Here is a 21,895-nt window from a genome sequence, read left to right as displayed (position 1 = left end):
GTAAGCCCATATTCAAATTTATTTAAACATAACTGAGTGTTTTAACTGAGCAGTGATATTGACATTTTGGCCAAAGTATAGATAATGTATCGAGATCTACTCAATTAAAAGTGGAAGTATCCAAAAATTTACTCAAGTCAAAGTTAAAAAAAAAAATCTACTTTTATATGTACTCAAGTATTAAAAAATGAAAAAGCAAAAGTTTTTAACCGATAAAAAAAAGTGAATGCCATATTTTCATGTGAAAAGTAGCTTTTATTACTATTCTAAAACAGAATTTTATTTTAAAGCACCGTCACTATTTTGCCTGGTCATATGCGTTGTTTCTAAATTGATTAACTTGACTGTATGTTACACTGAAATGAATGGATGCTGAAATGAGCCCATCGCGTTCATAGGCATAATGTTTTTTTTTTATTACAAAATGTATTTACATTTACAATACATATATAAAACACAGAATTATATTTCATCAATTTTGTTGGCACTAATTGATCAGACTTTTCTTGAAAGTTTATAAAGCTAATTCCACCCATGAGCAAAATATTTTCATGTGGCAGAGATGTATATATTTATTGTATAAAACACGATTATTCTAACTTAACTATTTGTTACATTACTTAGAGAAAACCAAAATGTGTTAGGTTGTGCCCCACTCTCACCTACTCACAGATCATAGTATAGTAGTGATAGTCTTCCTATTCATTTACATAATTATGAACTGTAATGTTGTGGTTGTTTTAATTAAATCCAGGTTTGTTTGTTCTTTTTGAGTACTTCGGAACTTTTCAGCGTTTACAAATTGAGTTTTCATAGCAGTGTTGAAATTTCCACTGCTTAAATATTTAAACTTGAAATGTTAAGACTTGAATTTCAAAAAGGTGAATTCAGACTATTCTAAATTCAGACTCTGTGTTAAGGTTTGCAGTATTATATTTATTGATTAACTAGGATTACATTTATATATTTAAAAAAAAGGCCAAGTTCTGTATTTTGTACGATGTTAACGTCCTACAATTTCAGTTGAGGGAGAAGAAATAAATGGGAGTTATAATGAAAAAGATATACAAATAGCAACACAGGACATTTGCTGTACAAGGTTTGTAGGATGTCAAGAAGTGTCGAGAAACAAGAAGGAGGACTTGGGAAAGTGCTGGAAATAAATACCAATCACATGAAGCAAAGTGTGTGCCCAGGTGGGAGCAGCTGTCTTTCGTCTCTACACTCAATCTATGACTGACAGGGCCAACTGAGAGACTAAAATATCAACCAGGATCCTGAATGGCCATTCACGCTTATAGAGATGTTCCATTTTGCAACATCATGGGAGGTTGTTTAACATAACAGAAACCAACACACGAATCGGTAGAGTCAGGATACACTGTCTTTTTACATAGATTAATAGATTAGATTTGTAATAATCTAGTGATCTTTTTCAGTAGATGGTCTTTGCTGGCATTAGAATACTCTCATGAAGACTGACCACAAACCCAGCCCCACCTTTCTGAGCACAAGATGGTATGACTTGAGGGTGCAGGCTATTTTAGAAGGTGGTAGTGGAATGTCCAGCTGTTAAGCTGATGACCTACAGGACACTCTGCCAGTGTAACAGATAGTGTAGAGCTACAGTGACTGCACAGCTACATCATGGAAAACGTGGAAGTGTTTGACTCACCAGGAAAGGGACGTGGTTTAAGGGCCACAAAGGAAGTATGGGCTGGGGATGTTCTTTTTGCAGAACCTTGCTTTGCTTCTGTTGTCTTTGATAGGTAAGTAGTTTTACATGTTGTATTAAAGGAAATCTTTTAAAAGTAGATTTAGTTCTACTCAGTTCAGAATGGGTGTAGCAGCGCACCACCCACATCAGGCTTTAATATAAGGACAGAAACAAATGTGTGGTGATTGGATATAGTATGATGTCATAGTGGCATTTTTTCATTCTAACATCAGCCTATTTCCAGCTTTATTCCTGGTTACAGTATATTGAAAAGTAATGCTGGGATATACAAGTTTAATTTCCCACTGTATCATGGGAAATAAAACTAATTCTTTTTGGATGAATATTGTAAAATATTCATATTCAGAATGTATGTGAAATTAATAATAAATAAATAGTATTCAAATTTCAAAATGGAAGAAAGATTTATGAATTAATTATTAATTGTTTATCACACAATCAACACCGCACTGCAATGTTATACACAGATGATGTTATGTATTTCAGCATTACTAAATATTATGCATTTATCAGGAACCACAGTGAAACTGATAAGAAGTTTATGGTGGGTGTTTGCACAATGATGCAGCAAGTAGCACCTGCCTCACAGCTCCTGGTTTGATCATTGGTTACTGTCTGTGTGGAATTTTGCCAGTTTTATCCATGTCCATGTGGGTTTCCTCTGAGTTCTCTGGTTTCCTCCCAAGAACATGCCAGTAGGTAGACTGGCTACTCTAAATTGCCTCTATGTTTGAATGAATGTGTGAATGTGTGTTCATGGTGTCATGTGATGGGCTAGCACATAGTGAGAGGTTTTTCTGCCTTCCACCCAATGTGCTTTTCCCATGACTTGTAGCTATTATCATTCAGCTCAGTTAATGAGATAGAAAGACTCCTAACAGTGCATAATAAAGGTTGCTAGACTCTTGTCATCTTGTCAGGAAATTAAATAAATAATCTCTCTCTCTCTCTCTCTCTCTCTCTCTCTCTGCCTCAATTATGGTCTTTCTCTGTCTTTTCTGGCCTCTCCAGTTTTGCAGCTCATGTGTGTCACAACTGCTTCCGTCGGCAGCAGAAGCTGCAGCGTTGTGGCCAGTGTCGGTTTGCACAGTACTGCGATCGCACATGTCAGCGTGCAGCCTGGGAAGAGCACAAAAATGAGTGCGCTGCCATTAAGAGCCATGGCAAAGTGCCCAATGAAAACATCCGGTGAGAGTCTGGACATTTCGAGAAGGGTGTGAATAACACCAATATTAAATCAGTAGTATACAAACTTGCATTACTTAATCACTATTTAGTGAAAGATCTGACTTTAATACAAATGTGCATACACAACCTGGTTCAGGTTGATTAGAAATAGAAAGAAAAAACAGCAATATCGAATGCCCTTCTTTGTTGTCTTTGGCTAGTCTTGCTGCTCGTATTATGTGGCGTCTTGATAAGGATGGTGGTGTGATCTCAGACCTTCAGCTCATTACACTGGATGACCTGGAAGACCATATCTCAGACATCCCTGAAATTGATCTGAAGGAGCTCAAAGTAGATATTCACAACTTCTTGGATTACTGGCCCAGAACATGCAAGCAACACACTGTTGACAGCATCTCACACATCTTTGGATTGGTATGTAAGAATGTGGACTCTTGGTTTCAAAACGCCAATTCCTTTTCAATTGCTATTACTTACTAGATCCACAAATAACACTCTCCCCACTAACGAACATGTTTTACACTAGATCAATTGCAATGGCTTCATGATAAGTGATCATAAAGGCCTGCAGGCGGTGGGTGTTGGTCTCTTCCCCAACCTCTGTCTGGTCAACCATGACTGCTGGCCAAACTGCACAGTTATCCTCAACAACGGAAAGTAAGTACACTCAGTGCTCACTGTCTCTGAAAGTGTGCATCCCAAACTAACATTAGTGGTCAGTATAAAGAAGCACATACAAGTCAGTGGAAGCGGATAATGGATGAGGCTGTGGATGGTTAAAGGAAGTAAGAACGTGAAGTGAAAGAGACAGGAAGCAAATTTAGGGCAAGATTGAAACAAATCTACAGTAGTTTTAATGATAACAAAATTGCTCATGTGATGTAGTAGCTTAATCATGAAGTATACATTATGTATCACTGATATCCTGTGGTCCACTGAAGTTATGTGAAACATGTAGCCAAGTGATCACCAACTGCTCCTTTACATAAAAGCTGTGGTATTATTGATTCATGTATATGTTGACTTGTACTATTACTCATTTAAATAAATTTTTACAGTACATTTCTTTTTTTGCAGTTTAGTTGAGCCTAAGTTTAGTCAGTTCAGTCTCTGAGTGAGTGAGGGTATTCAGAATGAGCACTCTGAAATAGCCGGGTTCTGCAATTTGCTTCTCACTTTGTCTTTCAGTCACTCTGCCATCAGTACTATGTATCATACTCAGAAGAGGTGGGTCTGCTTGGCCACAATTCATCAGCCAAGCTCTTTGTTTCTTGTTATATTCCTTTTACTATAATGTCCTTAATCACACTATTTGATGATTAGCTACCCAAATACAGCTATCTTCAAATAACCAACAACATAACATGAAAACGCTTAAATTTTCAGATCAGGATTAGCCTAAAAACTATTTTTTGGAAAGTATGGTTTAACACAAAAAGCTATTCTAGTTTATATGCAGTTGATTTTGTTTTAACCAAACTTACAAAGCTAGTAATCCTTTTTTTATTTTTTTAAACAAAGATGGCTGATGCTGTTGGGTGGTTGGTCCAATTTTTCCATCATTTGTTTCCACCATGCTCTTAACCTTCACTTGATTCCAGATTTTGTCAACATATAGATGTCTTGGCTTTTTGCAAAACTGCATATTTATATCTCCTGTCTTCATCCTTTGTTACTATACTTACTGTAACGTTCTTTCTGCATTTCTATATGTTCCATTACTTGTTTCAAAGTAACTGAAAGCTACTCCTTATGTCTACTTACAACTACTTTCAAATCAAAGTCACACATTGTATATGATCAATATACAATTTTTACTGACATGCAGAACTCACATCTCTGCTGTTTGAGATTTTGTATTTTACTGTAGAAAATATCTGGGGAACTTCATTAAATGACATATGGCCATGGTTCTCAAAATATGATCTAGGGTCCATGAAGCAGAGCCAGGGGGTCTGCCATTTTATATTTTGTTACAGTGGTAAATATCACCACAAAAAGTAATTATCAATGTTTTCATTATATATTATTGAGTTATTATAGTCATCAGCCTATGTTCATTTGCCTATAAATAATGTCAATCTGGTCAAAAGATCTTTGAGTAGAAAAGTTCTGAAATAAAAGCTATTCAATAATGGCTTCAATAAATAACTAAAATCATTTTTGTACACTAAACAATGAGCCCAATATTTGAATGGCTAGATTATATAGATAAAATAAATCTGTACTGAGGGGGTCAGCAGAACTTTTTTTTTAATAATTAAAAGGGTTCATGGCTGCAAAATCTTTGAGAACCCCTGGTATATGGAGTAAGCTGTGTGTTTGATGACTGATGCTGAATTGTGAGAGATTTAACACTTTCTGTAATGACAATACAGGATTAAAAAACACTCCAAATATGCACTGTTTGCAGTAAAAGCTTTTGGATTTCAACAGACTTGTTTCTTGTCTCAGAATTGAACTACGGGCCCTGGGTAAGATCACTGTGGGGGAGGAATTGACTGTGGCATATGTGGACTACCTGAATCTGTCTGAGGACCGCAAACGCATGCTAAAGCAGCAATACTTCTTTGACTGCACCTGTGATCATTGCACCAACAAAACTAATGATGACCTGAAGATGGCTGGTGCAGAAGTGGATGGAGTTAAGGTGAGTTTTCACACTTTTTTTTATAGATTGATTTATAGGTTTATTTAATCAGTTAATAAAGGCTAGTGTGTGCTTGACTCTACAGATATTTGTGTTATTTAAAAAAAGTCAATCTGAACGAAATTGCACTCATTAGTGTATGGCCTAGGCCCTAGGGCTTCCCATTCTTTAAGGTTCCAAGACGTGAGAGATGAGAAAATAGCCTTAGTATCAGTAGATATCTGTAGACCTAAGGACCTGATGTCCAGGCACATTTGTGCTATATTTAGACTCTCTATCTTTATTATGCTGGACCAGTACAAGCATAGTTACCAGGGCCTTGTTGTTTTTGTTGTTGTTGTTGTTGTTGTTGTTGTTGTTTTTAACACCAAATTGGGCTAGTTTGTGTGTGGCTATTTTATAAAATGTAGTCTGTGGTCACAAAGATCTTGGTTAAAAGTAAATAATCAGAATTAAATCTGTCCAGTTTCTGCAAACATAGGCTATGGCAAGCAAAGGGACCAAGGTGCAGACATCTTTGATATATCGAACCATTTCTGTACAATATATTGTAAAGATTGTGTGAAAGAAAGATTATGTCTGTGGATGTTTGTACTAGGCATATTGCAGAAACATCAAATACAAAATTTGGGCTAATATCAAGTTTTTTTAAATGAGTTTTGAGATGTAGTTGAGCTGTACACTTAAATAACTAGTACATGCAATGCGCTGGAGAATATCACAAGAACCCAATGAGTAATTCTCATGAGTAAATATTTTTGTCATATTGAGAACTTGGAATTATCAGGTATTATTTGGCTTGTTACTGTTATAAATATGTTGTGTACATACCACTGAATATATGTAAGATGTTTTACACCAAAATATTCCTTAAAAGTATAGACAAATATCAAGTTTTTGACTTTATTGGGGTCATAACTTTATGGCCCAATATATTATATCACAGGATTGACTGATGGAACCTTATTATTCAAGGGTCTCAATATGTTCCATTTTGACTGATTTGGTACAATCAATACCTCACTTTGTCAAAGGTACCAGATGAGAAGGTGAAGGAAATAACAGAATATAGTCAGGAGATGCTGAAGAAAATGGAGAAGGCCCGTATAGATGCAAACTACAATGAGGTATGTTAGATCTAGCCAACATACACACATGTATTACATCACTGCATAAAGGTTCTGTTTAATAGGTTCTCAATTTTTATTTTTAAAAAAATCACATCTATTTTAAATTGAATGGCATAGTTGGTCTCTGTGCAACTTCACCACAACATGTAGTAAGCTTTCCTTATTTCATTAACTTAAAATTAATGACTCTATAAGGAACTAGCCATCACAAAACATGGTTATTTTTTATGAAGATGCATTAATTTAGCTATGAGCATCACTTTTATGCTTTATCTGCTCTCGGTAGGTGGTAAAGATCTGCCGAGAATGTACGGAAAAGCAGGAAAACGTCCTTGCTGATACCCACATCTACCAGCTAAAGATGTGGAGTACGCTCAGTGAGGTCCTTTCCTACTTGCAGTTCTTTGAGGAGGCAGCTATCTATTCGCGCAAGATGGTGGATGGATACATGTAAGTACAGACTTTTGGGAATCAAATGGAAGTCCATGATAAACACAAATAGTGTATGTACTTGATATTCTCGAACCTTTGACCATCTTTTTCTTGTGACCCCAAAATAGGAAACTATACAATCCAAACAATGCCCAACTAGGCATGGCTACAATGAGAGCAGGAGTGACTCACTGGCAGGCTGGGCAAATAGAGGTGGCACATAGCATGATCTGCAAAGCATATGCCATTCTCATGGTGACTCATGGGCCCACACATCCCATTACTAAGGACTTAGAGGTAAATGTATATCCTGTGTTATACACAATACCCTATAATAGATAAATCAGTATTCCATGATTGGGTTGCTCCAAGATAGATTAGGCTTTAATTTGGATTAAATCAAAGATTATCTATAAAACCATTGCACCAAACTTAAAGCCTTGTTTAAAATAAACAGGATTTACTTATTTATATAGCACTTTATATATGCATTTATATTATTATGCACTTATTATATATGCAATTATGAATTCTGGTTTTACGTAGTTTTGCAGTAAATGTAGATTAACTTTAATCCTTTTACTATATTACTTTAAAATTCAGTTAGTAATATTGCAGCATCTGTAGTTTAAACTTTAAAAATGTCAGCATATTTTAGATTGATTACAGAAAAAGAACTTCTCAAAATACATGTTTTCCCCCATTTCACTCAAAAGGAAAGACTGGTATCAATAACGATAATGCATAGAGGTAACATTGTGGGTTTACATATTTAGACGGGCAAATTCTTCATAATGGCCAATCAGAATTATCAATACCCCCAGTTTTAATTGGAGGTTAAGATTTTAACCATAACTTAAGGTTAAAATAAAATTTAGCCCAACAATATTTAAATTTGTATTTAAAACATTAAATTTTGTTTAATTTATTTGTTGATGCAACATGCTACATGTGTAAAAACCCATGAAACTGAAAACTTTCCATCTTTATAATCATCTTGGTGCAGCTAAGTCCTCTGCTTTTCCTCTAAAGGCTATGCGCATGCAGACAGAGATGGAGCTGCGAATGTTTAAGCAGAATGAGTACATTTACCACACCATGCGTGAGGCAGCGCTTAAAAACCAGCCCGTACAGATGATGTCAGAACCAATTGAGGAGGGTATCAAGAGTCTCTTCCGCAAGAAGTGACCTCAAACAGCTCACACACTGCCATCCTTATGATTACTTGTATGGATTTCATCACTGTGACTTAAGATACTCATACCAGTTATCAGTATAACTGACAGCTATTTAAAACCACTTGCAGTACTTTTCGGTAATTTCTTAGATAATATAATCAAAATAAAATCAAAAGGTTTTTAGGTTGTATTTTATAGGTCATGTATTTCTTTTTGATTTAATAGCCTACACATTTTGAATTGTGTATTTTGTAAATAAAGAGTCATCACCAGCTGAAAGATTTATGTTTAAAGTGTATTTTTCTAAGAACCCAAATGTCACTTTCAATTTGTCTAATGCTGTCCCCCCCAATGATGAGGAAATACCAATCTGTCCCCCCCAATATACAGTAGAAAATATTTTCTATATGTCCCCCTTTAACCCTGCCAACGGATCTGTCTTTTCTTCATCTATTCTATTTATTTATGTCTATTCCTTTTTAATATATTTCCGTTTGTTAAGGAAAATAGGTGTGTGCCCCACCTCCAATAGTACACTTGGTTTCACCCATACTCAACGCAAGTTCGTTGATATATTTTAGCAGCTCAGTCTGTAAGAAATGGAGACAGCAGCCAAGTGCAGAAAAGTGCAGCAGAGCATACAAGCTTTTTTTCAGACAGTAAGTAACTAGATACCTAAATAGTAGGTAACCTTAGCTTAGTATAGAAGGCATCATACCATGGCTTGGTTTGTTCTTAAGAATGTCAATTAACTTTTGATATTTGCACACCCACGAAGTAGGCTAGGTTAACGCCAGTTCCAGTTTTTGACCTCAAATATAAGGCTCAGCATAATGCTGAGATGTGCTAGCTTGTCAACGAGAGATATGGAACTAACGTCTGAGTTGTGGCCATATTGTAGTTAAACATTCAGAACTAGTTATGGCAGTTTGTCTTTAGAATTAAGAAAAGAAAACTCCAGTACCCTTTACATAGCTAATGTTTCAGGTTACCACTATATATTGTTGTACACTTTGTACACTTATTACATAGCAAGCTAAACAGCATGATGACATTAACATAATAAATGACACCAGTTACACAAACATAATATTCAGTTTATCAAATTAAATTGATCATCTAAGTCAGTCATTGCTCTTCTGGGAAAATAATGGTACCTGGTCACAATGCAGGCAGCACAGCATTGCTTGGAAGCATACGTGGGGAAATTGTATTTACAACATATATAGTGTTGAATTTAGTTTCATAGTTAGCCATCCTTTCTGAGTTTGTTTAAAAGTCGTGATTGCATGTTTAAATGTTAGCGTGTGTGGTTTGCCAGCACACATCTTAGCTCGCCTGTACTTGGTGTGGTAGGTTTCATGGTAGGTTATGGAGCAGAGAATATATCTACCCACAGGACGTCCACAGCGCCCTACAATTTCCCCATGCTGTGGGAGCTTCTATCACTCAGAAATCACGTGAATTCAAACGGTAACTGTAATCCTAAAAACTATGTTCTAAATATGCGAATTTTCAGTATCAAACTTTGGATGTGGTGGTGGGGGCTTGGACCCCCCATGTCCATACCATGGTTACGCCCTTGAATGCGGTTGAAATGTCCAGTGGTTAATTTAGTGTCACAGCACAATTATAAATGAAAGAGCATCATGACAACTGTGGGAAAATGTACTCATGTTTAATACAATCAGTGTAATCATGTTTAACAAGAACAGTGTTTTTCATGACAAGCGTTTGCTGGTTCTCTTGAAGACAATGCTGCCCAGAGTCATGGTCTGAAAGGGAAAAAGTACCACGGTTTGGTCAGATGACTGGTAAATAATCAAGTACACCAAGTAAATGTAAGTGGACATTTACAGAAAATAAACTTTGATAATGGAAGGAGATATGAAGAGAGATCTCCAGTCTGTACTCACATGCACAATTGTGTCGGCATCCAAAAGCTCTGTGACTGAGTCAATACCCTTCAGATTTGTCTTCAGCTTGTTGCCCTCTTGTGTCACAACGGTCTATAAGATAGCAAGACATGTTTAATGCCATTAATACCATTCAGACCAAGCCATGTTTAATAAGCTCATTATGTAAGGCTGTATGAAAAGCACTAAGTGCTTGAACCAAAATCCTAACGCATGGATAAGTGCAAAATCTGATCTTTTATAGCATGAAGCACTGAATGCATGCATAGAGACACAGAGCTACAGAAATATGATAGCCTTGCCTTCACTTTTTCTCCAGTTATTGTCTCCACTTCACATTCTTGTCCTATAGTGAAGGAGTGAACCATAACTTTGCTCCCTGTGGTAACTGTTACTTTGAAGCTGTTGCCATTCTGTTCGATCTCGGAGACACTTTTGATGTCTTTGCCTTTCTCGATGAGGTCATCAGAAAGACCTAGAAGAAGAGGTTTTGTTTCAACAGTAATTCAGTCCAGCAAATCTCATTCTAAACGCAAAATCTAGCATGCTCAGTTTTTCTTAATCAAAAAAAAAAAAAAAACTATTCCGTTTAGTTTGTTTGATAGAAATATTATGAAAAATAGAACAGACATGAAGTATATCATCTAATAAATCACATCTATCAAGGGTAAACCTTGCAAGTTGTGAAATATTTTCCTCGGCACACCTACCAACAGCCTTCATGAAAGGCACAAAGCCCTCTTGGCTTTCCAGTTGATATTTTCCGGAGAAAGACATGACAGGACAGGAGTAATGAGGAGAATTTCCAACTTCTGAGACTTTTTATATTTACATACAGTACTGTAATGATTAACAGAAGAGGGTGGAGATTCCGTCTGATGTTTGTCATACACTCACTCTTATTGGTTAACATGTTTGTACACACAATGCATATTAGTGTTTGTAGAGTAAATGTGGCTCTCTGGTCAGATTGGCCAAGGCCTTCCGTAGATGCAATGTTGACCTTTGGCCCAGTATTCACTTAAAACTTTGCTCAGCATATCTCTCAGCTCATGATGATCAAAGCATTTAAATACAATTGGTTTAATTGTAGTGCATTATACCAACTTATCCACCAATTTGACACCATTTTAATGGCAAAAACAATTGAGTTTAAATACTATTATGGTTCAGCATTACGGTAAGTGCTTTTGACTATATTATCTCCTTTTTTCTCCAATCAGTGTCTCCACTTCCCACTCTTATCCTAATGAAGAACTTAATCATAACTTTGCTCCCCATAGTAACTGTCACTTTACAGCTTTCTCCATTTTGTTCGATGAAAGAGGCACTCATTTTACCCATTTTCACCTCTTCAGGAAAGCTTAAGAAATACTACTATTTCACCAACATGGACACCACAATTAATAAATCCTACTATTTTCCCAAAACTTTTCACTGTTAAACTAATCTAATCACACATAAATTAATACTTTTTCTATTTTACCTATCTTCAGGATTTTTTGTAAGTATATGGTAACCCATACAAAATGGTTTCCTCAATCTTCATACAAAGTATTTTTTTTTTACTTTTAATTACACCACAGTTCTATATTTACCCTTAAAATTATTTTTATAAAATTATTATTATTATTCTGTTAATCACTTTAAAGCATATTTTAGGGGTCAGCCTGTAGTAACTTGTAACTAGATTCAGATCTTAAATCTGTATTCTTTAATTGGTGACACCGGTGGACTCTGAACTTAAAGCTTCTCCTCTCAGTCAAAGGTTATCAGTTATTTCACCATTACTTTGTCTTATCAGAAACAAATCACAGAAGTCTTTTTTCTTATATAAATTAGTGCACACATGAATGTGCAGATTGAAAAGTGATCATGAGATGTACATTAAATGCATCTAAAACATCCCACCTAAGCATATGTAAAAAAAAAATAAAATAAAAAATCACATATATAATATAGTAATACCATTTAAAGTGAGCTGCCTGTACCAAATTCATTAACCCAGATAACAGTGTTAAGGAAGATAACACGTGAACATATTGGCCTCATCAATTGATTGTGTACTTTTACAACATGCTTATTTTTATAGACATCAAATCCAAATGACATCAGCCTCCAATAAACATAGTTGCACAAGTGACACAGAACATATTTTCACTACATTTATTATCAACATAACTGTAATAAGTCAGTAACCACCATAGCCACTATATGTTAATCTGTAAATGATACCATAATTATATTCGACCTAAAGCCATTTCAAATTGGAGTGCATTATAGTGTATAAGAGCCAGTGAAGAGCTCCAGTAATATAAAAATCAAGCAAATACAGTGCTGGTTTCACAGAGGCTCACTGGTGAATTCTGTTGGACAAATGCTGTGTGGACAGATGCAGCAGTTTCATGAGGAGATCTGCACCAGGGCCATAACTGCTCTCTGGATCAGATTCATCATCAGCTAGACATGACAGATCAGTGCTGCAGCTCTCTGTAAAAGAAAATGTATGTAAACTATCTATCTACCAGAGCATCAAAACAATAGATAAGCATAGTAAGCAAATCACAGCCCATCTCCTAAAAGTGTATTTTAATTACACTTTCACATGAAATTTTAGCAGCACAATTATTGCTCAAGTATAGGAAATTTACCCAATCATATACAGCGTACACTTTATGTGTTAGCAAACCAATTATGTATCCGATGTTGCAAACCAAAGCACAGTTTATGAGGAGTTGTAAAATAAAGTTGACCTTATCTCTGTTGATGACTCAGTTAAGCACCAAAAGCCACACTGACCTCATGTCTATGTTGGTTTCTGACAAGGTCATAAGAGGATTGTTAAGATCACTGCACCATGATTTTGTTCTGCTCTCTGTCTCAAGCCCTTTTTGTCTCAACCTTGGCCCTTAACAAGACTAACAATTTTTTGTCACCATAAATTGAGATCCTACAGTTGAATCATTTTCATGATAAGTGTTTTAACCCAGAGCTAGCTTAGTCCATAGTGATATTATAGATATTCTTCAGTAATTGCTATATATAAACTGTGAGTGATCTCATCAGTAAACAGTAAAAAAAAAACTATAAGTCAGTATTTGGTGTGATTTTTAAAAAGACATCAGGAACACTTTTTGTAACTTATTATGTGCAGTTTTCTAAGGAAATTGGCTGGTAAGGTTTACTAAGCACCTTGGTGAATCTGCCACAGTTCTTGTGGAGAGTCTGGCTATCAAACTACTTCTGTTTTTGAAGATAAAACTTGACAGCCTTTTTGTCAAAAAAAAAGTCTATTATGTAATATGTTAATTTAATGTTAAGTTTTCTGTAACATTACATTTGTTGTTGTAAAAGCCATGTTTGGAAATCGAAACTGTTTTACAGACTCAGACAAAGTCATAAAATAAACATCTGAGACATTTAAAATCAAAGCATTCTTTTTTAAACATTTTTTTTTACCTGAGTTACAGCAGACACCTGGAGCAGCACAGCGTCCCCCCTCAGATCCACATGCACTCCCTCCATTCTCACATGGACTGGGAATGTAGTTCTCCTCCATGCAGCTTGCTGCTTCAGGAGAGCCCACAGAGCAGCCTAAACCTGCTAGACAGCAAATATTGGGACCAAAGCAGCGGCCCCTGTCCCTGGGACCACACGCCATACACTACAAAATGAGAAAAATAAAGAAATGCATGGTAGTAACCGTTAAGTGGGATATTTTCACCATAACCAATACAAGTGTAATAAAAAAATCATCATCTCTATTAAATCATTATGTGTTTTCATGGTACCTCAGGTGACACATTTAAGATAAATAAAGTATAAAGTACATAAAGTATATGTACTATATATATACCTTGTGAGCTGGTGCATCTATCAGGGATCTTTTGCCACCTATTGGGCAGTTAGAGATGTAACAGGCTGAGCAGATAGAAAGAAAGCACAGCAAAGACACATACAGTGCGGCCCCAGACATAGCTGTAGAAATTAGAAGAAAGTGTAAACATATAAACATAAACTACAATGGAAGACAAGACAATAAACAATTAGAGACACATAAACTACCTCATATTTAAATTATTAGCAGCATATCCAGCAAAATATAGTTACTTACTGCTTGAGGAGCCTCTGATGCTGACAGTTGAGAAAGAGAGCAGAAGAGATGTTAGAGGTGTTAGAGGACAAAGAGAGTATTTTTATACTCACTTATTGAGTAAAGCAAGTGCCACATGTGCACGTCTACATCTAATGATTTAATCTTAATCACAGCAGTTAATAATCTAATTAGGTGAATAATTTGAAGCATTAGGCCCCATGGTCTAATGTCAAGCAGAGGGTCACTACAGACTGTGCATGATCATGCATTTACCACAGGAGGGGACCAGCGTAATTACGAGAAAGGAACACTTAGTCAAATGAAAAACAGACTTCATGTAGTTTCACTCTTCTCTTTCAAAGTGTGTTATTTGCAGACATGAATTGTCTGCTATTTTTTGCCATGCCTGAATTCTCAGATTCAAGGAGACTAACTGGGGAAAAGCTGTTTAGTTCATTATTGATCTTTCATCACATCTGAACATAATTGCTTAATGGTAATTTATAGCCGAACACAATTACAAAAAGTTCTGTGAATCTGCTGTACAAAATAATGTTCTTGAAAAAGGCACCCAGAATGCAACTCTTAACCTACCAATCATATTTACATGTATGTGGAATAAATGCACATGCGCCTACTTAAAACATGGGTGTCACTGAACCCTTTACCTATTAATCCCACTGTAAACCTATGAACATTCACTCACTCACGCACACACACACACACACACACACACACACAGAGTCACCCACCTCCACCCCAAATCTTTAATGAAAATTATTGTTCATCTGTCAGGTCAGCAGGTTAACTGGTGTAATAAAAGTTTTGACATGATGTACTGATGATAATAATAATCATAAAAATTAAAGATATTTCATCTACCATTTGATTTACTCAGTTGGCTTCTTCTACTGAATAAAATGCCTGAATGTAGATAATCATAGTCAAATATTCCAGAATACAGGTATACTGATAAACCAGTATGGCTATGATAAGGAAATCTGAAACAGCTATACCAATAACGTTAGTTCATACCAATATACTTATTGATGTTATATCATTAGCACATTCTTCAACATGACAAGCACTTTAAAACAGAAGCCTCTACTTTTTAAGAGCAATAATAGAAGGCAATAATACAACTGAATTTAAATCCTGATTTACTATTTTAACTTCTGAAGAACAATAGTAATGTTTTAGAACAATAAAATTAATTCTAGTACATTTTTAAAGTACTATTTCTAAGTAACACCTAGTGTTATCCACGCTTAGTGGTTGAAAGCATCTCCATTTATTAGCTCCAGTAATGTTTTGTGTCCCGTTTGCTCTGATAAAAAATTACTTCTGCCAGTAGAGCTTCCAGCTGTTGCAGTTTCTCTGCCCACTCATCCTCTGAATATTTTTTTGCAATGCCCATGAATATATTTTATAATTTCTCATGGTATTAAATTCCTTAGTTGCCACAATAGTCTCTTGACATACAAGGCACACGCATTTGTACATGCATTTGCTAAATTAATTTGCAGGTGGAGTCAGAGAAAAATACTACAGTTTACTGCCACTGTCAGGTGAAAGGAAAAATCACAACATGGACGGTGGGCCCTCTATCATACATTCTAATAAAGAAGCCCAGGCCAATTAACATCTGTCCATGAGCTACATTTGCCTCTTGGGCTGGACTTTGGACACCCTTGGTGTATCTCATTAAATTTTTTCTTTGAAAAATATGAAGCTGTCAGCAGATATATCACATTTTAGTGATATACCAAAATCAGGACTTTTGGTTGTACAGTTAGCAAACCATGATAAAAAAAAATCTGCTGAGCCCAGAAGTAAACAGAAGGGGAGAATGTATTGTAAAAGAGCTTGTATTGTGATAAAATACTGTATATAATTCAGCTGTAAGCTTATATGGTTTACACACTACTCTTGTGTACAGCTTTCAGTCTTAAATGACTTGTCAGGTTTTGTACATGTTGTACCTCCTGAATAACACTGTGAGGATACTGCACTCAAGGCAGAGAGTATAACATTTCCTTCACTGTATCTTTGCAGGAACTCTGAGGCTTTCTACATTCCCACCAAAATAGACAGTCGATAGAGGACTTAAACCCCTATGCACTATGAGGTTCTTCCTTGCAGTGTTCAGTGCTTGTCTAAAGCATCCACAATACAGCATACCTATGACGACCAGCTCTAAATCTATTCATCTGTAAATAATGAACACATTTAGTTTTTTCTAAGCAACACAAGTGTAAAAGTTTGAAGAGAAATGGAGATGTCTATCTAATGTTTCCTTATTTTTCGACAGGAAGGCACAGGCTTGTTGACTTCCTCTCCCCTCCCTTCCTTCCTTCTCTCCGAAGGTACTCATCTGAAAAATGGGAACAAAGTGATTGTTCCTGTTCTCTTTCTTAAGTCACTTCAAATGCTGTCTGCTGTGTTGGAGACTCATTGTCCAGAGCACGGGGCAAGCGACAGGTAAGCGCATGGTTTACTAACACACTCACACAAGCAAAGGCTAAGGTATTAATTAATTGGGGAGCACTGAGCGAGGAGGAGCTTGAGTTTATTACCTGAATCCATCAGGGACAGCGAGCTGGGCAGAGTCCTTGTCACTGAGTCACTGAAGTGAGTCTGTTTAGTTTTTACAGGTGTTTATATGGGTGTTGTTGGGTGCATTCTGAGTTGTGAGTCGTTGCTCATTTTTGTTTGGCCATGCAATATACTGTATGCTATGCATGAATGTAGAATTTCTCTGTGTTTTAGTAAAGGGTCTTACTCTTCATGTCATCTACTTAATGCTAGCCACAAAATAAGGAAAATTTTATTTACCCCCTTCTACATTTCGTGAATGTTGGACATAAGGTGGACCACATGTGTTTCACATTATAACCACCTATTTATGGGACAAAAGGTGTTCTTTACATGTATATCATTTTTTGCTCAACTTGGGCCATTTTTCCTAAAGATTTTTGAGCTTTAATTTTACAGTTAAGATCATGGGTTTAAAACGAATTATGGTATTTTTGGGAAATTCTTTTCAGAGCAATAACAATGTCACAAACCCAAAATACCGAAACGGAGAAGAACTGCTGAAGTTCCGGTATTTCTCTTTTATGTTTAATCTTCCCCATTTACTTTCCCCATATTTAGCAATGTTAGCCAAAGGAATACTATTACACCCTGTTGAAAAGAGGGTTACATTTACATTTCACCTAAACTAATTCAAACAGATGATTGTTGTGTAGGCTGGTGCAAAGAGAGAAGTGCTTGCTGTGCCAAAGTGAAAGATGAGTTCAGTAAACCAACATGGAGAAGCGAAAAAAGTGACAAAAAAGTGACAAAAGTGATTCATCAATCTGTATACACTTCCTGTTTAAATATTGGTCATGAGCATTGATTCTTTCTTATTACAGTCTGTCTTTAGCATTTTTAGATATATTTTTTAAAAATTTATTGTCAATATCAAATACAATTATTCTCTTCTTCATGTAATCTACTATGAATATACATTTACATGTATGACTTGCTGTTTATCTTCCCAGGCACGTGATGGACAAATCCATAATTTATGGTGAAAGAAAGAACCCAACTGACACAAATCTGAGGACTTGTCCAGACCCATAACCACAACAGCTTTCTACCTGAGAGGTTCTTTTATTTGCAGATCAGCTATTCAACCCTCTCAATATGGACCCCAATGGTTACAAGCCCAAAAGGGCAGATGATTCCATTACCAGAACTGTTGACCTCTCCCATCTTCCCTACCCTATTGCTCAACCTGTCCCTACCAAACCTCTACCACACAAATATATCCCGGAGATGATTGATCTCAACAAGCTTCAGTTTCATAGAGTCCTGGGCAGATATGATACAGTGCAGGTCAAACAAGAAACAGTAAAACCCATGCCAATATGGCCTTCATCCCATCTTCTCCTGCACCCTCCTTCTCCATACTTCCCACCCCTCCGTCCAAGTTTGGTCCCTTTCCCATTCCTCATGCCAGGCCCAGTCATGCACCTTTCTGCCAATTCCTTCTACCAACACGAAGTGCCAAGATACTACAGAAGAGGCACAGACGGCACCAGAGCTGGGCTGAGCAGTGCTGAAAAGTTTGGCCTGAACATCCACATAGATGACAGCTACTATGTGGATGTAGGAGGTGAACAGAAGCGCTGGAAGTGCCGCATGTGTGAGAAGTCCTACACTTCTAAGTACAACCTTGTCACGCACATCCTGGGCCATAGTGGCATCAAGCCACATGGCTGTGGCCTCTGTGGGAAGCTTTTCAAGCAGCTGAGCCACCTGCACACACACATGCTCACCCACCAAGGTGCCCGTCCCCATAAGTGCCAGGTGTGCCACAAGGCATTCACTCAGACAAGTCACCTGAAGAGACACATGATGCAACACAGTGATATCAAGCCATACAGTTGCAGTGTGTGTGCTCGAGGCTTCGCCTACCCTAGTGAGCTTAAGGCCCATGAGCTTAAGCATGAGAGGGGCCAAGAAAATGTGTGTGTGGAGTGCGGCCTTGATTTTCCAACACTTGCACAGCTGAAACGACATTTGACAGTCCACCGCGGACCAGCACAGTACAACTGCAGTGAGTGTGGCAAGAGCTTCCAGTACCCAAGTCAGTTGCAAAACCACATGATGAAGCACAAGGACATACGGCCGTTCATCTGTAGTGAGTGTGGTATGGAGTTTGTGCAGTCCCATCACCTCAAGCAACACACCCTGACCCACAAGGTAAGTGTGAATATTCTTGGGGAGATAAGGGCAAGATGAAGTAGTTGCAGAATACAACAACAAACAAAATGTTGCAGTTTAGCTGTATCAGACCTTGTATAAACTGAGTAAGTCTTATAATGTGCAGACTGAGAACCTTGCAGTCTTAAAACTTGGATCGAGGTATTACTAGAATCAACATTTTGCATTTAAATATTAATGGCATTCATTATAATATCACATCAACTGCATGATCCTATAAGGACCTTTAACATATCCTACTCCCCTTTTCATGAAGTAATTTCACCATGTTTTGCAGGGAGTGAAGGAGCATAAGTGTCGCATCTGTGGCCGGGAGTTCACCCTGCTGGCCAACATGAAGCGCCACATTTTGATCCACACCAACATCCGAGCCTACCAGTGCCACCTGTGCTACAAGAGCTTTGTCCAGAAGCAGACCCTCAAGGCTCACATGATTGTCCACTCAGACATCAAGCCTTACAAATGCAAGGTGAGTCACAGCATGACTTCCATTATGATAACCCAGTAAAACCCAAAGTGAGGTATTATTATGCGAGTCTGACTCTCATAACATGGGGAAGAAAGACAATTAGTAAAGGCCAAGATCAGATAAAATCCTAAGCTCCCAGATGGGACTGTATCTGGTTATTAAAACATGAATCTTGTCATTTCAGATGACATCATAAATGTGTTAGGAATTGAATACGTTTCAGTTTGGGTTAAATTTCTACCTGCTCTTATTGACTGATGGAACTATCTTCTTCCATTTTCATTGAGCTGAAAGCAAATGGACATGCATTGGTAATATATTGAATATGACATACTTGCAGAGATGATAATCCTTAAACAGGTAATACCAAAACAAGTCATTTTGGGGTCCTTGCTGTTTTGGAACGCTTGTGACCTTAGGCTAAGATGGGAGGCTTGAGGAGATGACCAGATAGCTTAGTTTTTGGCAACCTTATGTCTCCTTGTCCATAGGAAGGATATCTCCTCACAAACTGCCCCTGTAACAATAGCGCTCTTGTCCCATGAGAAAAGGCCACGCAAATAGATTTCATCTCGCTTTCTCTTGTGCTTGGGAGCACTTCCTGTTTTCTCACGGTCCTTTTGGACAGTTTACAGTCCCTCTCTCCTCCTGAAGGAAAGGCCCACCCTAATGAAAAAAATAATGTAGAGGAAGGACAGCACGGGAGTGCCCTTCCCAGTAGGTTTCTGGCCCTTTCTGCTGGCCTCTTCCTTTTGCTGCTCTGCTCACCCATTCATGATTACTCTCAGCTCTAAGTGTGTTTGATAACAGCTAAATTTACTACACTGTTTTCTCTGTGTTTCCTTGAACTCTACTTAAGTTTGTAACTCAAGTGGAGCGAAAGGTAGGTGGAATTTCTGGGTGTTCCTTTAAATGTACAATGAAGACATAACAGCTTTGTTACTATTATGTCTATAAAATTCTAGTTTTATTAATTATCTGCAGTAAGAATGGTTATATACTCTTTTCAGCTATGTGGGAAGGAGTTCAACAGAATGCATAATCTGATGGGCCACATGCACTTGCATTCAGACAGCAAACCTTTCAAGTGCCTGTATTGCCCCAGCAAGTTCACTCTGAAAGGGAACCTGACCCGCCACATGAAGGTCAAACACGGCATCATGGACCGAGGACTAGATGCCCGAGGTACAGAGTATTATCAGTCAACAAAGTTTGGGTCATTTTAATCTACCTATTTTTTTCATTACAAATTAAGAATGTTTTTAAAAATTATTATCAGCATGCATCCAATATCGTCTTCTCTCTGAAGTATTCAGGCGCAGAGGACGGTTATGTCTTTCCAGCCCTCTACGTCTCCTGTCTCGCTTCAGTCAGGACAAGCCTTTCGATTTGTCCCAGAAGAGCCACCCCCAACTCCGCCTTTCTCAGTCAGATGGTGAGAGCCGTGAGGAAGATGAGGACAGTTTGTACAGGATGAGCCAGTACAGCCCTGATCGTTACCAGACAGAACTGGGTGGAGCCAGAGAGGCAGACGATGAAGATGAGGAGGAAGAGGATGGGATGGTCCATGACGAAGAAGAGAGAAGAAGTTACAGAGCGAGTCAGCAAGGCTCAGTCTCTGATGGAGAGCTCTACTGTAGTAGAACATACCGGGATAGAAAATTAAGCTGTGAATGAAGCCTTATAAAAATATCTTTTAAAAAAGTGAAATAAATCTGTGAAACAGTCTTCATTTCCAGTAATATTGTAGCATGAATGAATCTGCTAATAAAACAGCATATTATTTAAAATAATTAATATAATTTTCCCCCCAAATGTTACTTAATACATAATTTCTAACAGTGTGCATGCTTTAACCTATTGTATATTTTGTAAGAAGGAGATATAATTTTTGATGTAAGGAAAAAGTGACTTCAGAAATGAATGATAAATCAATTTTTCATGTACTGATATTTTCATAACATTTGATAACATGTTTTTTTTGAGAAATATCGTAAATAATTCTGAAAGTAAGCTGTTCTGATTGTGGTTTTTTTTGTGTGAAATGTCAACATAAATCCAAATCTGTATTTATAAATAATAAATATGATTTAAAAAAAAATACTGTCTAGCTCTGCCATCAATTTTCATTTACATGCATGTAGTTTCAATTCAAGACATTATAAACCAGCCTATTAATTTTGAATAAACTCCTGTAAATTTTGTATGGAGAAAAAAAAGTTTAGTTAATATCTGAGAACAGCATTAGCTGTGTAATTTAGGTGTAATAAAGGTGATACATGCTTCATTCTTTGTCTAAATCATAAAAAAATTAAGATGACA

The 21,895-nt window shown here is 37.0% G+C and overlaps 4 protein-coding genes across 7 annotated transcripts; 2 read left to right on the top strand and 2 right to left on the bottom strand.

Moving 5' to 3' along the window:
• The first annotated feature begins 1,049 nt into the window (after window positions 1-1,049).
• Window positions 1,050-8,849, top strand: smyd1b (SET and MYND domain containing 1b). 2 transcript variants are annotated; one of them, XM_053624926.1, is made up of 10 exons: window positions 1,050-1,769; window positions 2,750-2,926; window positions 3,127-3,340; window positions 3,453-3,583; window positions 4,115-4,153; window positions 5,381-5,576; window positions 6,611-6,703; window positions 6,993-7,156; window positions 7,267-7,435; window positions 8,171-8,849. In XM_053624926.1, exons 1-10 carry the CDS (start codon window positions 1,648-1,650, stop codon window positions 8,324-8,326), a joined length of 1,461 nt encoding a protein of 486 aa, XP_053480901.1. In that variant the 5' UTR covers window positions 1,050-1,647; the 3' UTR covers window positions 8,327-8,849. The 2 variants fall into 2 exon arrangements, with proteins under 2 accessions (XP_053480901.1, XP_053480902.1); XM_053624927.1 differs by lacking the exon at window positions 4,115-4,153.
• Window positions 8,850-9,978: 1,129 nt separating this feature from the next.
• LOC128607775 (fatty acid binding protein 1-B.1) lies at window positions 9,979-11,062 on the bottom strand. The gene is made up of 4 exons (XM_053624925.1): window positions 10,943-11,062; window positions 10,535-10,707; window positions 10,233-10,325; window positions 9,979-10,091 (listed from the first exon to the last, which is right to left on the bottom strand). Exons 1-4 carry the CDS (start codon window positions 11,007-11,009, stop codon window positions 10,038-10,040), a joined length of 387 nt encoding a protein of 128 aa, XP_053480900.1. The 5' UTR covers window positions 11,010-11,062; the 3' UTR covers window positions 9,979-10,037.
• A 102-nt stretch (window positions 11,063-11,164) lies between these two features.
• LOC128607774 (isotocin-neurophysin IT 2-like) lies at window positions 11,165-14,404 on the bottom strand. Its single transcript, XM_053624924.1, has 3 exons — window positions 14,089-14,404; window positions 13,692-13,896; window positions 11,165-12,722 (listed from the first exon to the last, which is right to left on the bottom strand). The coding sequence occupies exons 1-3, from the start codon at window positions 14,245-14,247 to the stop codon at window positions 12,586-12,588; spliced, it is 501 nt and encodes a 166-aa protein (XP_053480899.1). The 5' UTR covers window positions 14,248-14,404; the 3' UTR covers window positions 11,165-12,585.
• Window positions 14,405-16,697: 2,293 nt separating this feature from the next.
• On the top strand, window positions 16,698-21,671 carry znf366 (zinc finger protein 366). Of its 3 annotated transcripts, none has more exons than XM_053624919.1 (6): window positions 16,698-16,809; window positions 17,877-19,083; window positions 19,382-19,573; window positions 20,433-20,456; window positions 20,584-20,758; window positions 20,883-21,671. In XM_053624919.1, the coding sequence occupies exons 2-6, from the start codon at window positions 18,022-18,024 to the stop codon at window positions 21,248-21,250; spliced, it is 1,821 nt and encodes a 606-aa protein (XP_053480894.1). In that variant the 5' UTR covers window positions 16,698-16,809; window positions 17,877-18,021; the 3' UTR covers window positions 21,251-21,671. The 3 variants fall into 3 exon arrangements, with proteins under 3 accessions (XP_053480894.1, XP_053480897.1, XP_053480896.1); XM_053624921.1 differs by lacking the exon at window positions 16,698-16,809 and adding an exon at window positions 16,857-16,959; XM_053624922.1 differs by lacking the exon at window positions 20,433-20,456 and having other exon boundaries at window positions 16,703-16,809.
• Window positions 21,672-21,895: the final 224 nt, after the last annotated feature.

Source organism: Ictalurus furcatus, chromosome 5 (assembly GCF_023375685.1).
Source record: "Ictalurus furcatus strain D&B chromosome 5, Billie_1.0, whole genome shotgun sequence".
Classification (NCBI taxonomy): Eukaryota; Metazoa; Chordata; class Actinopteri; order Siluriformes; family Ictaluridae; genus Ictalurus; species Ictalurus furcatus.
The sequence above is the reverse complement of the archived record's forward strand: the minus strand, read 5'-3'. Positions and strand labels throughout refer to the sequence as shown.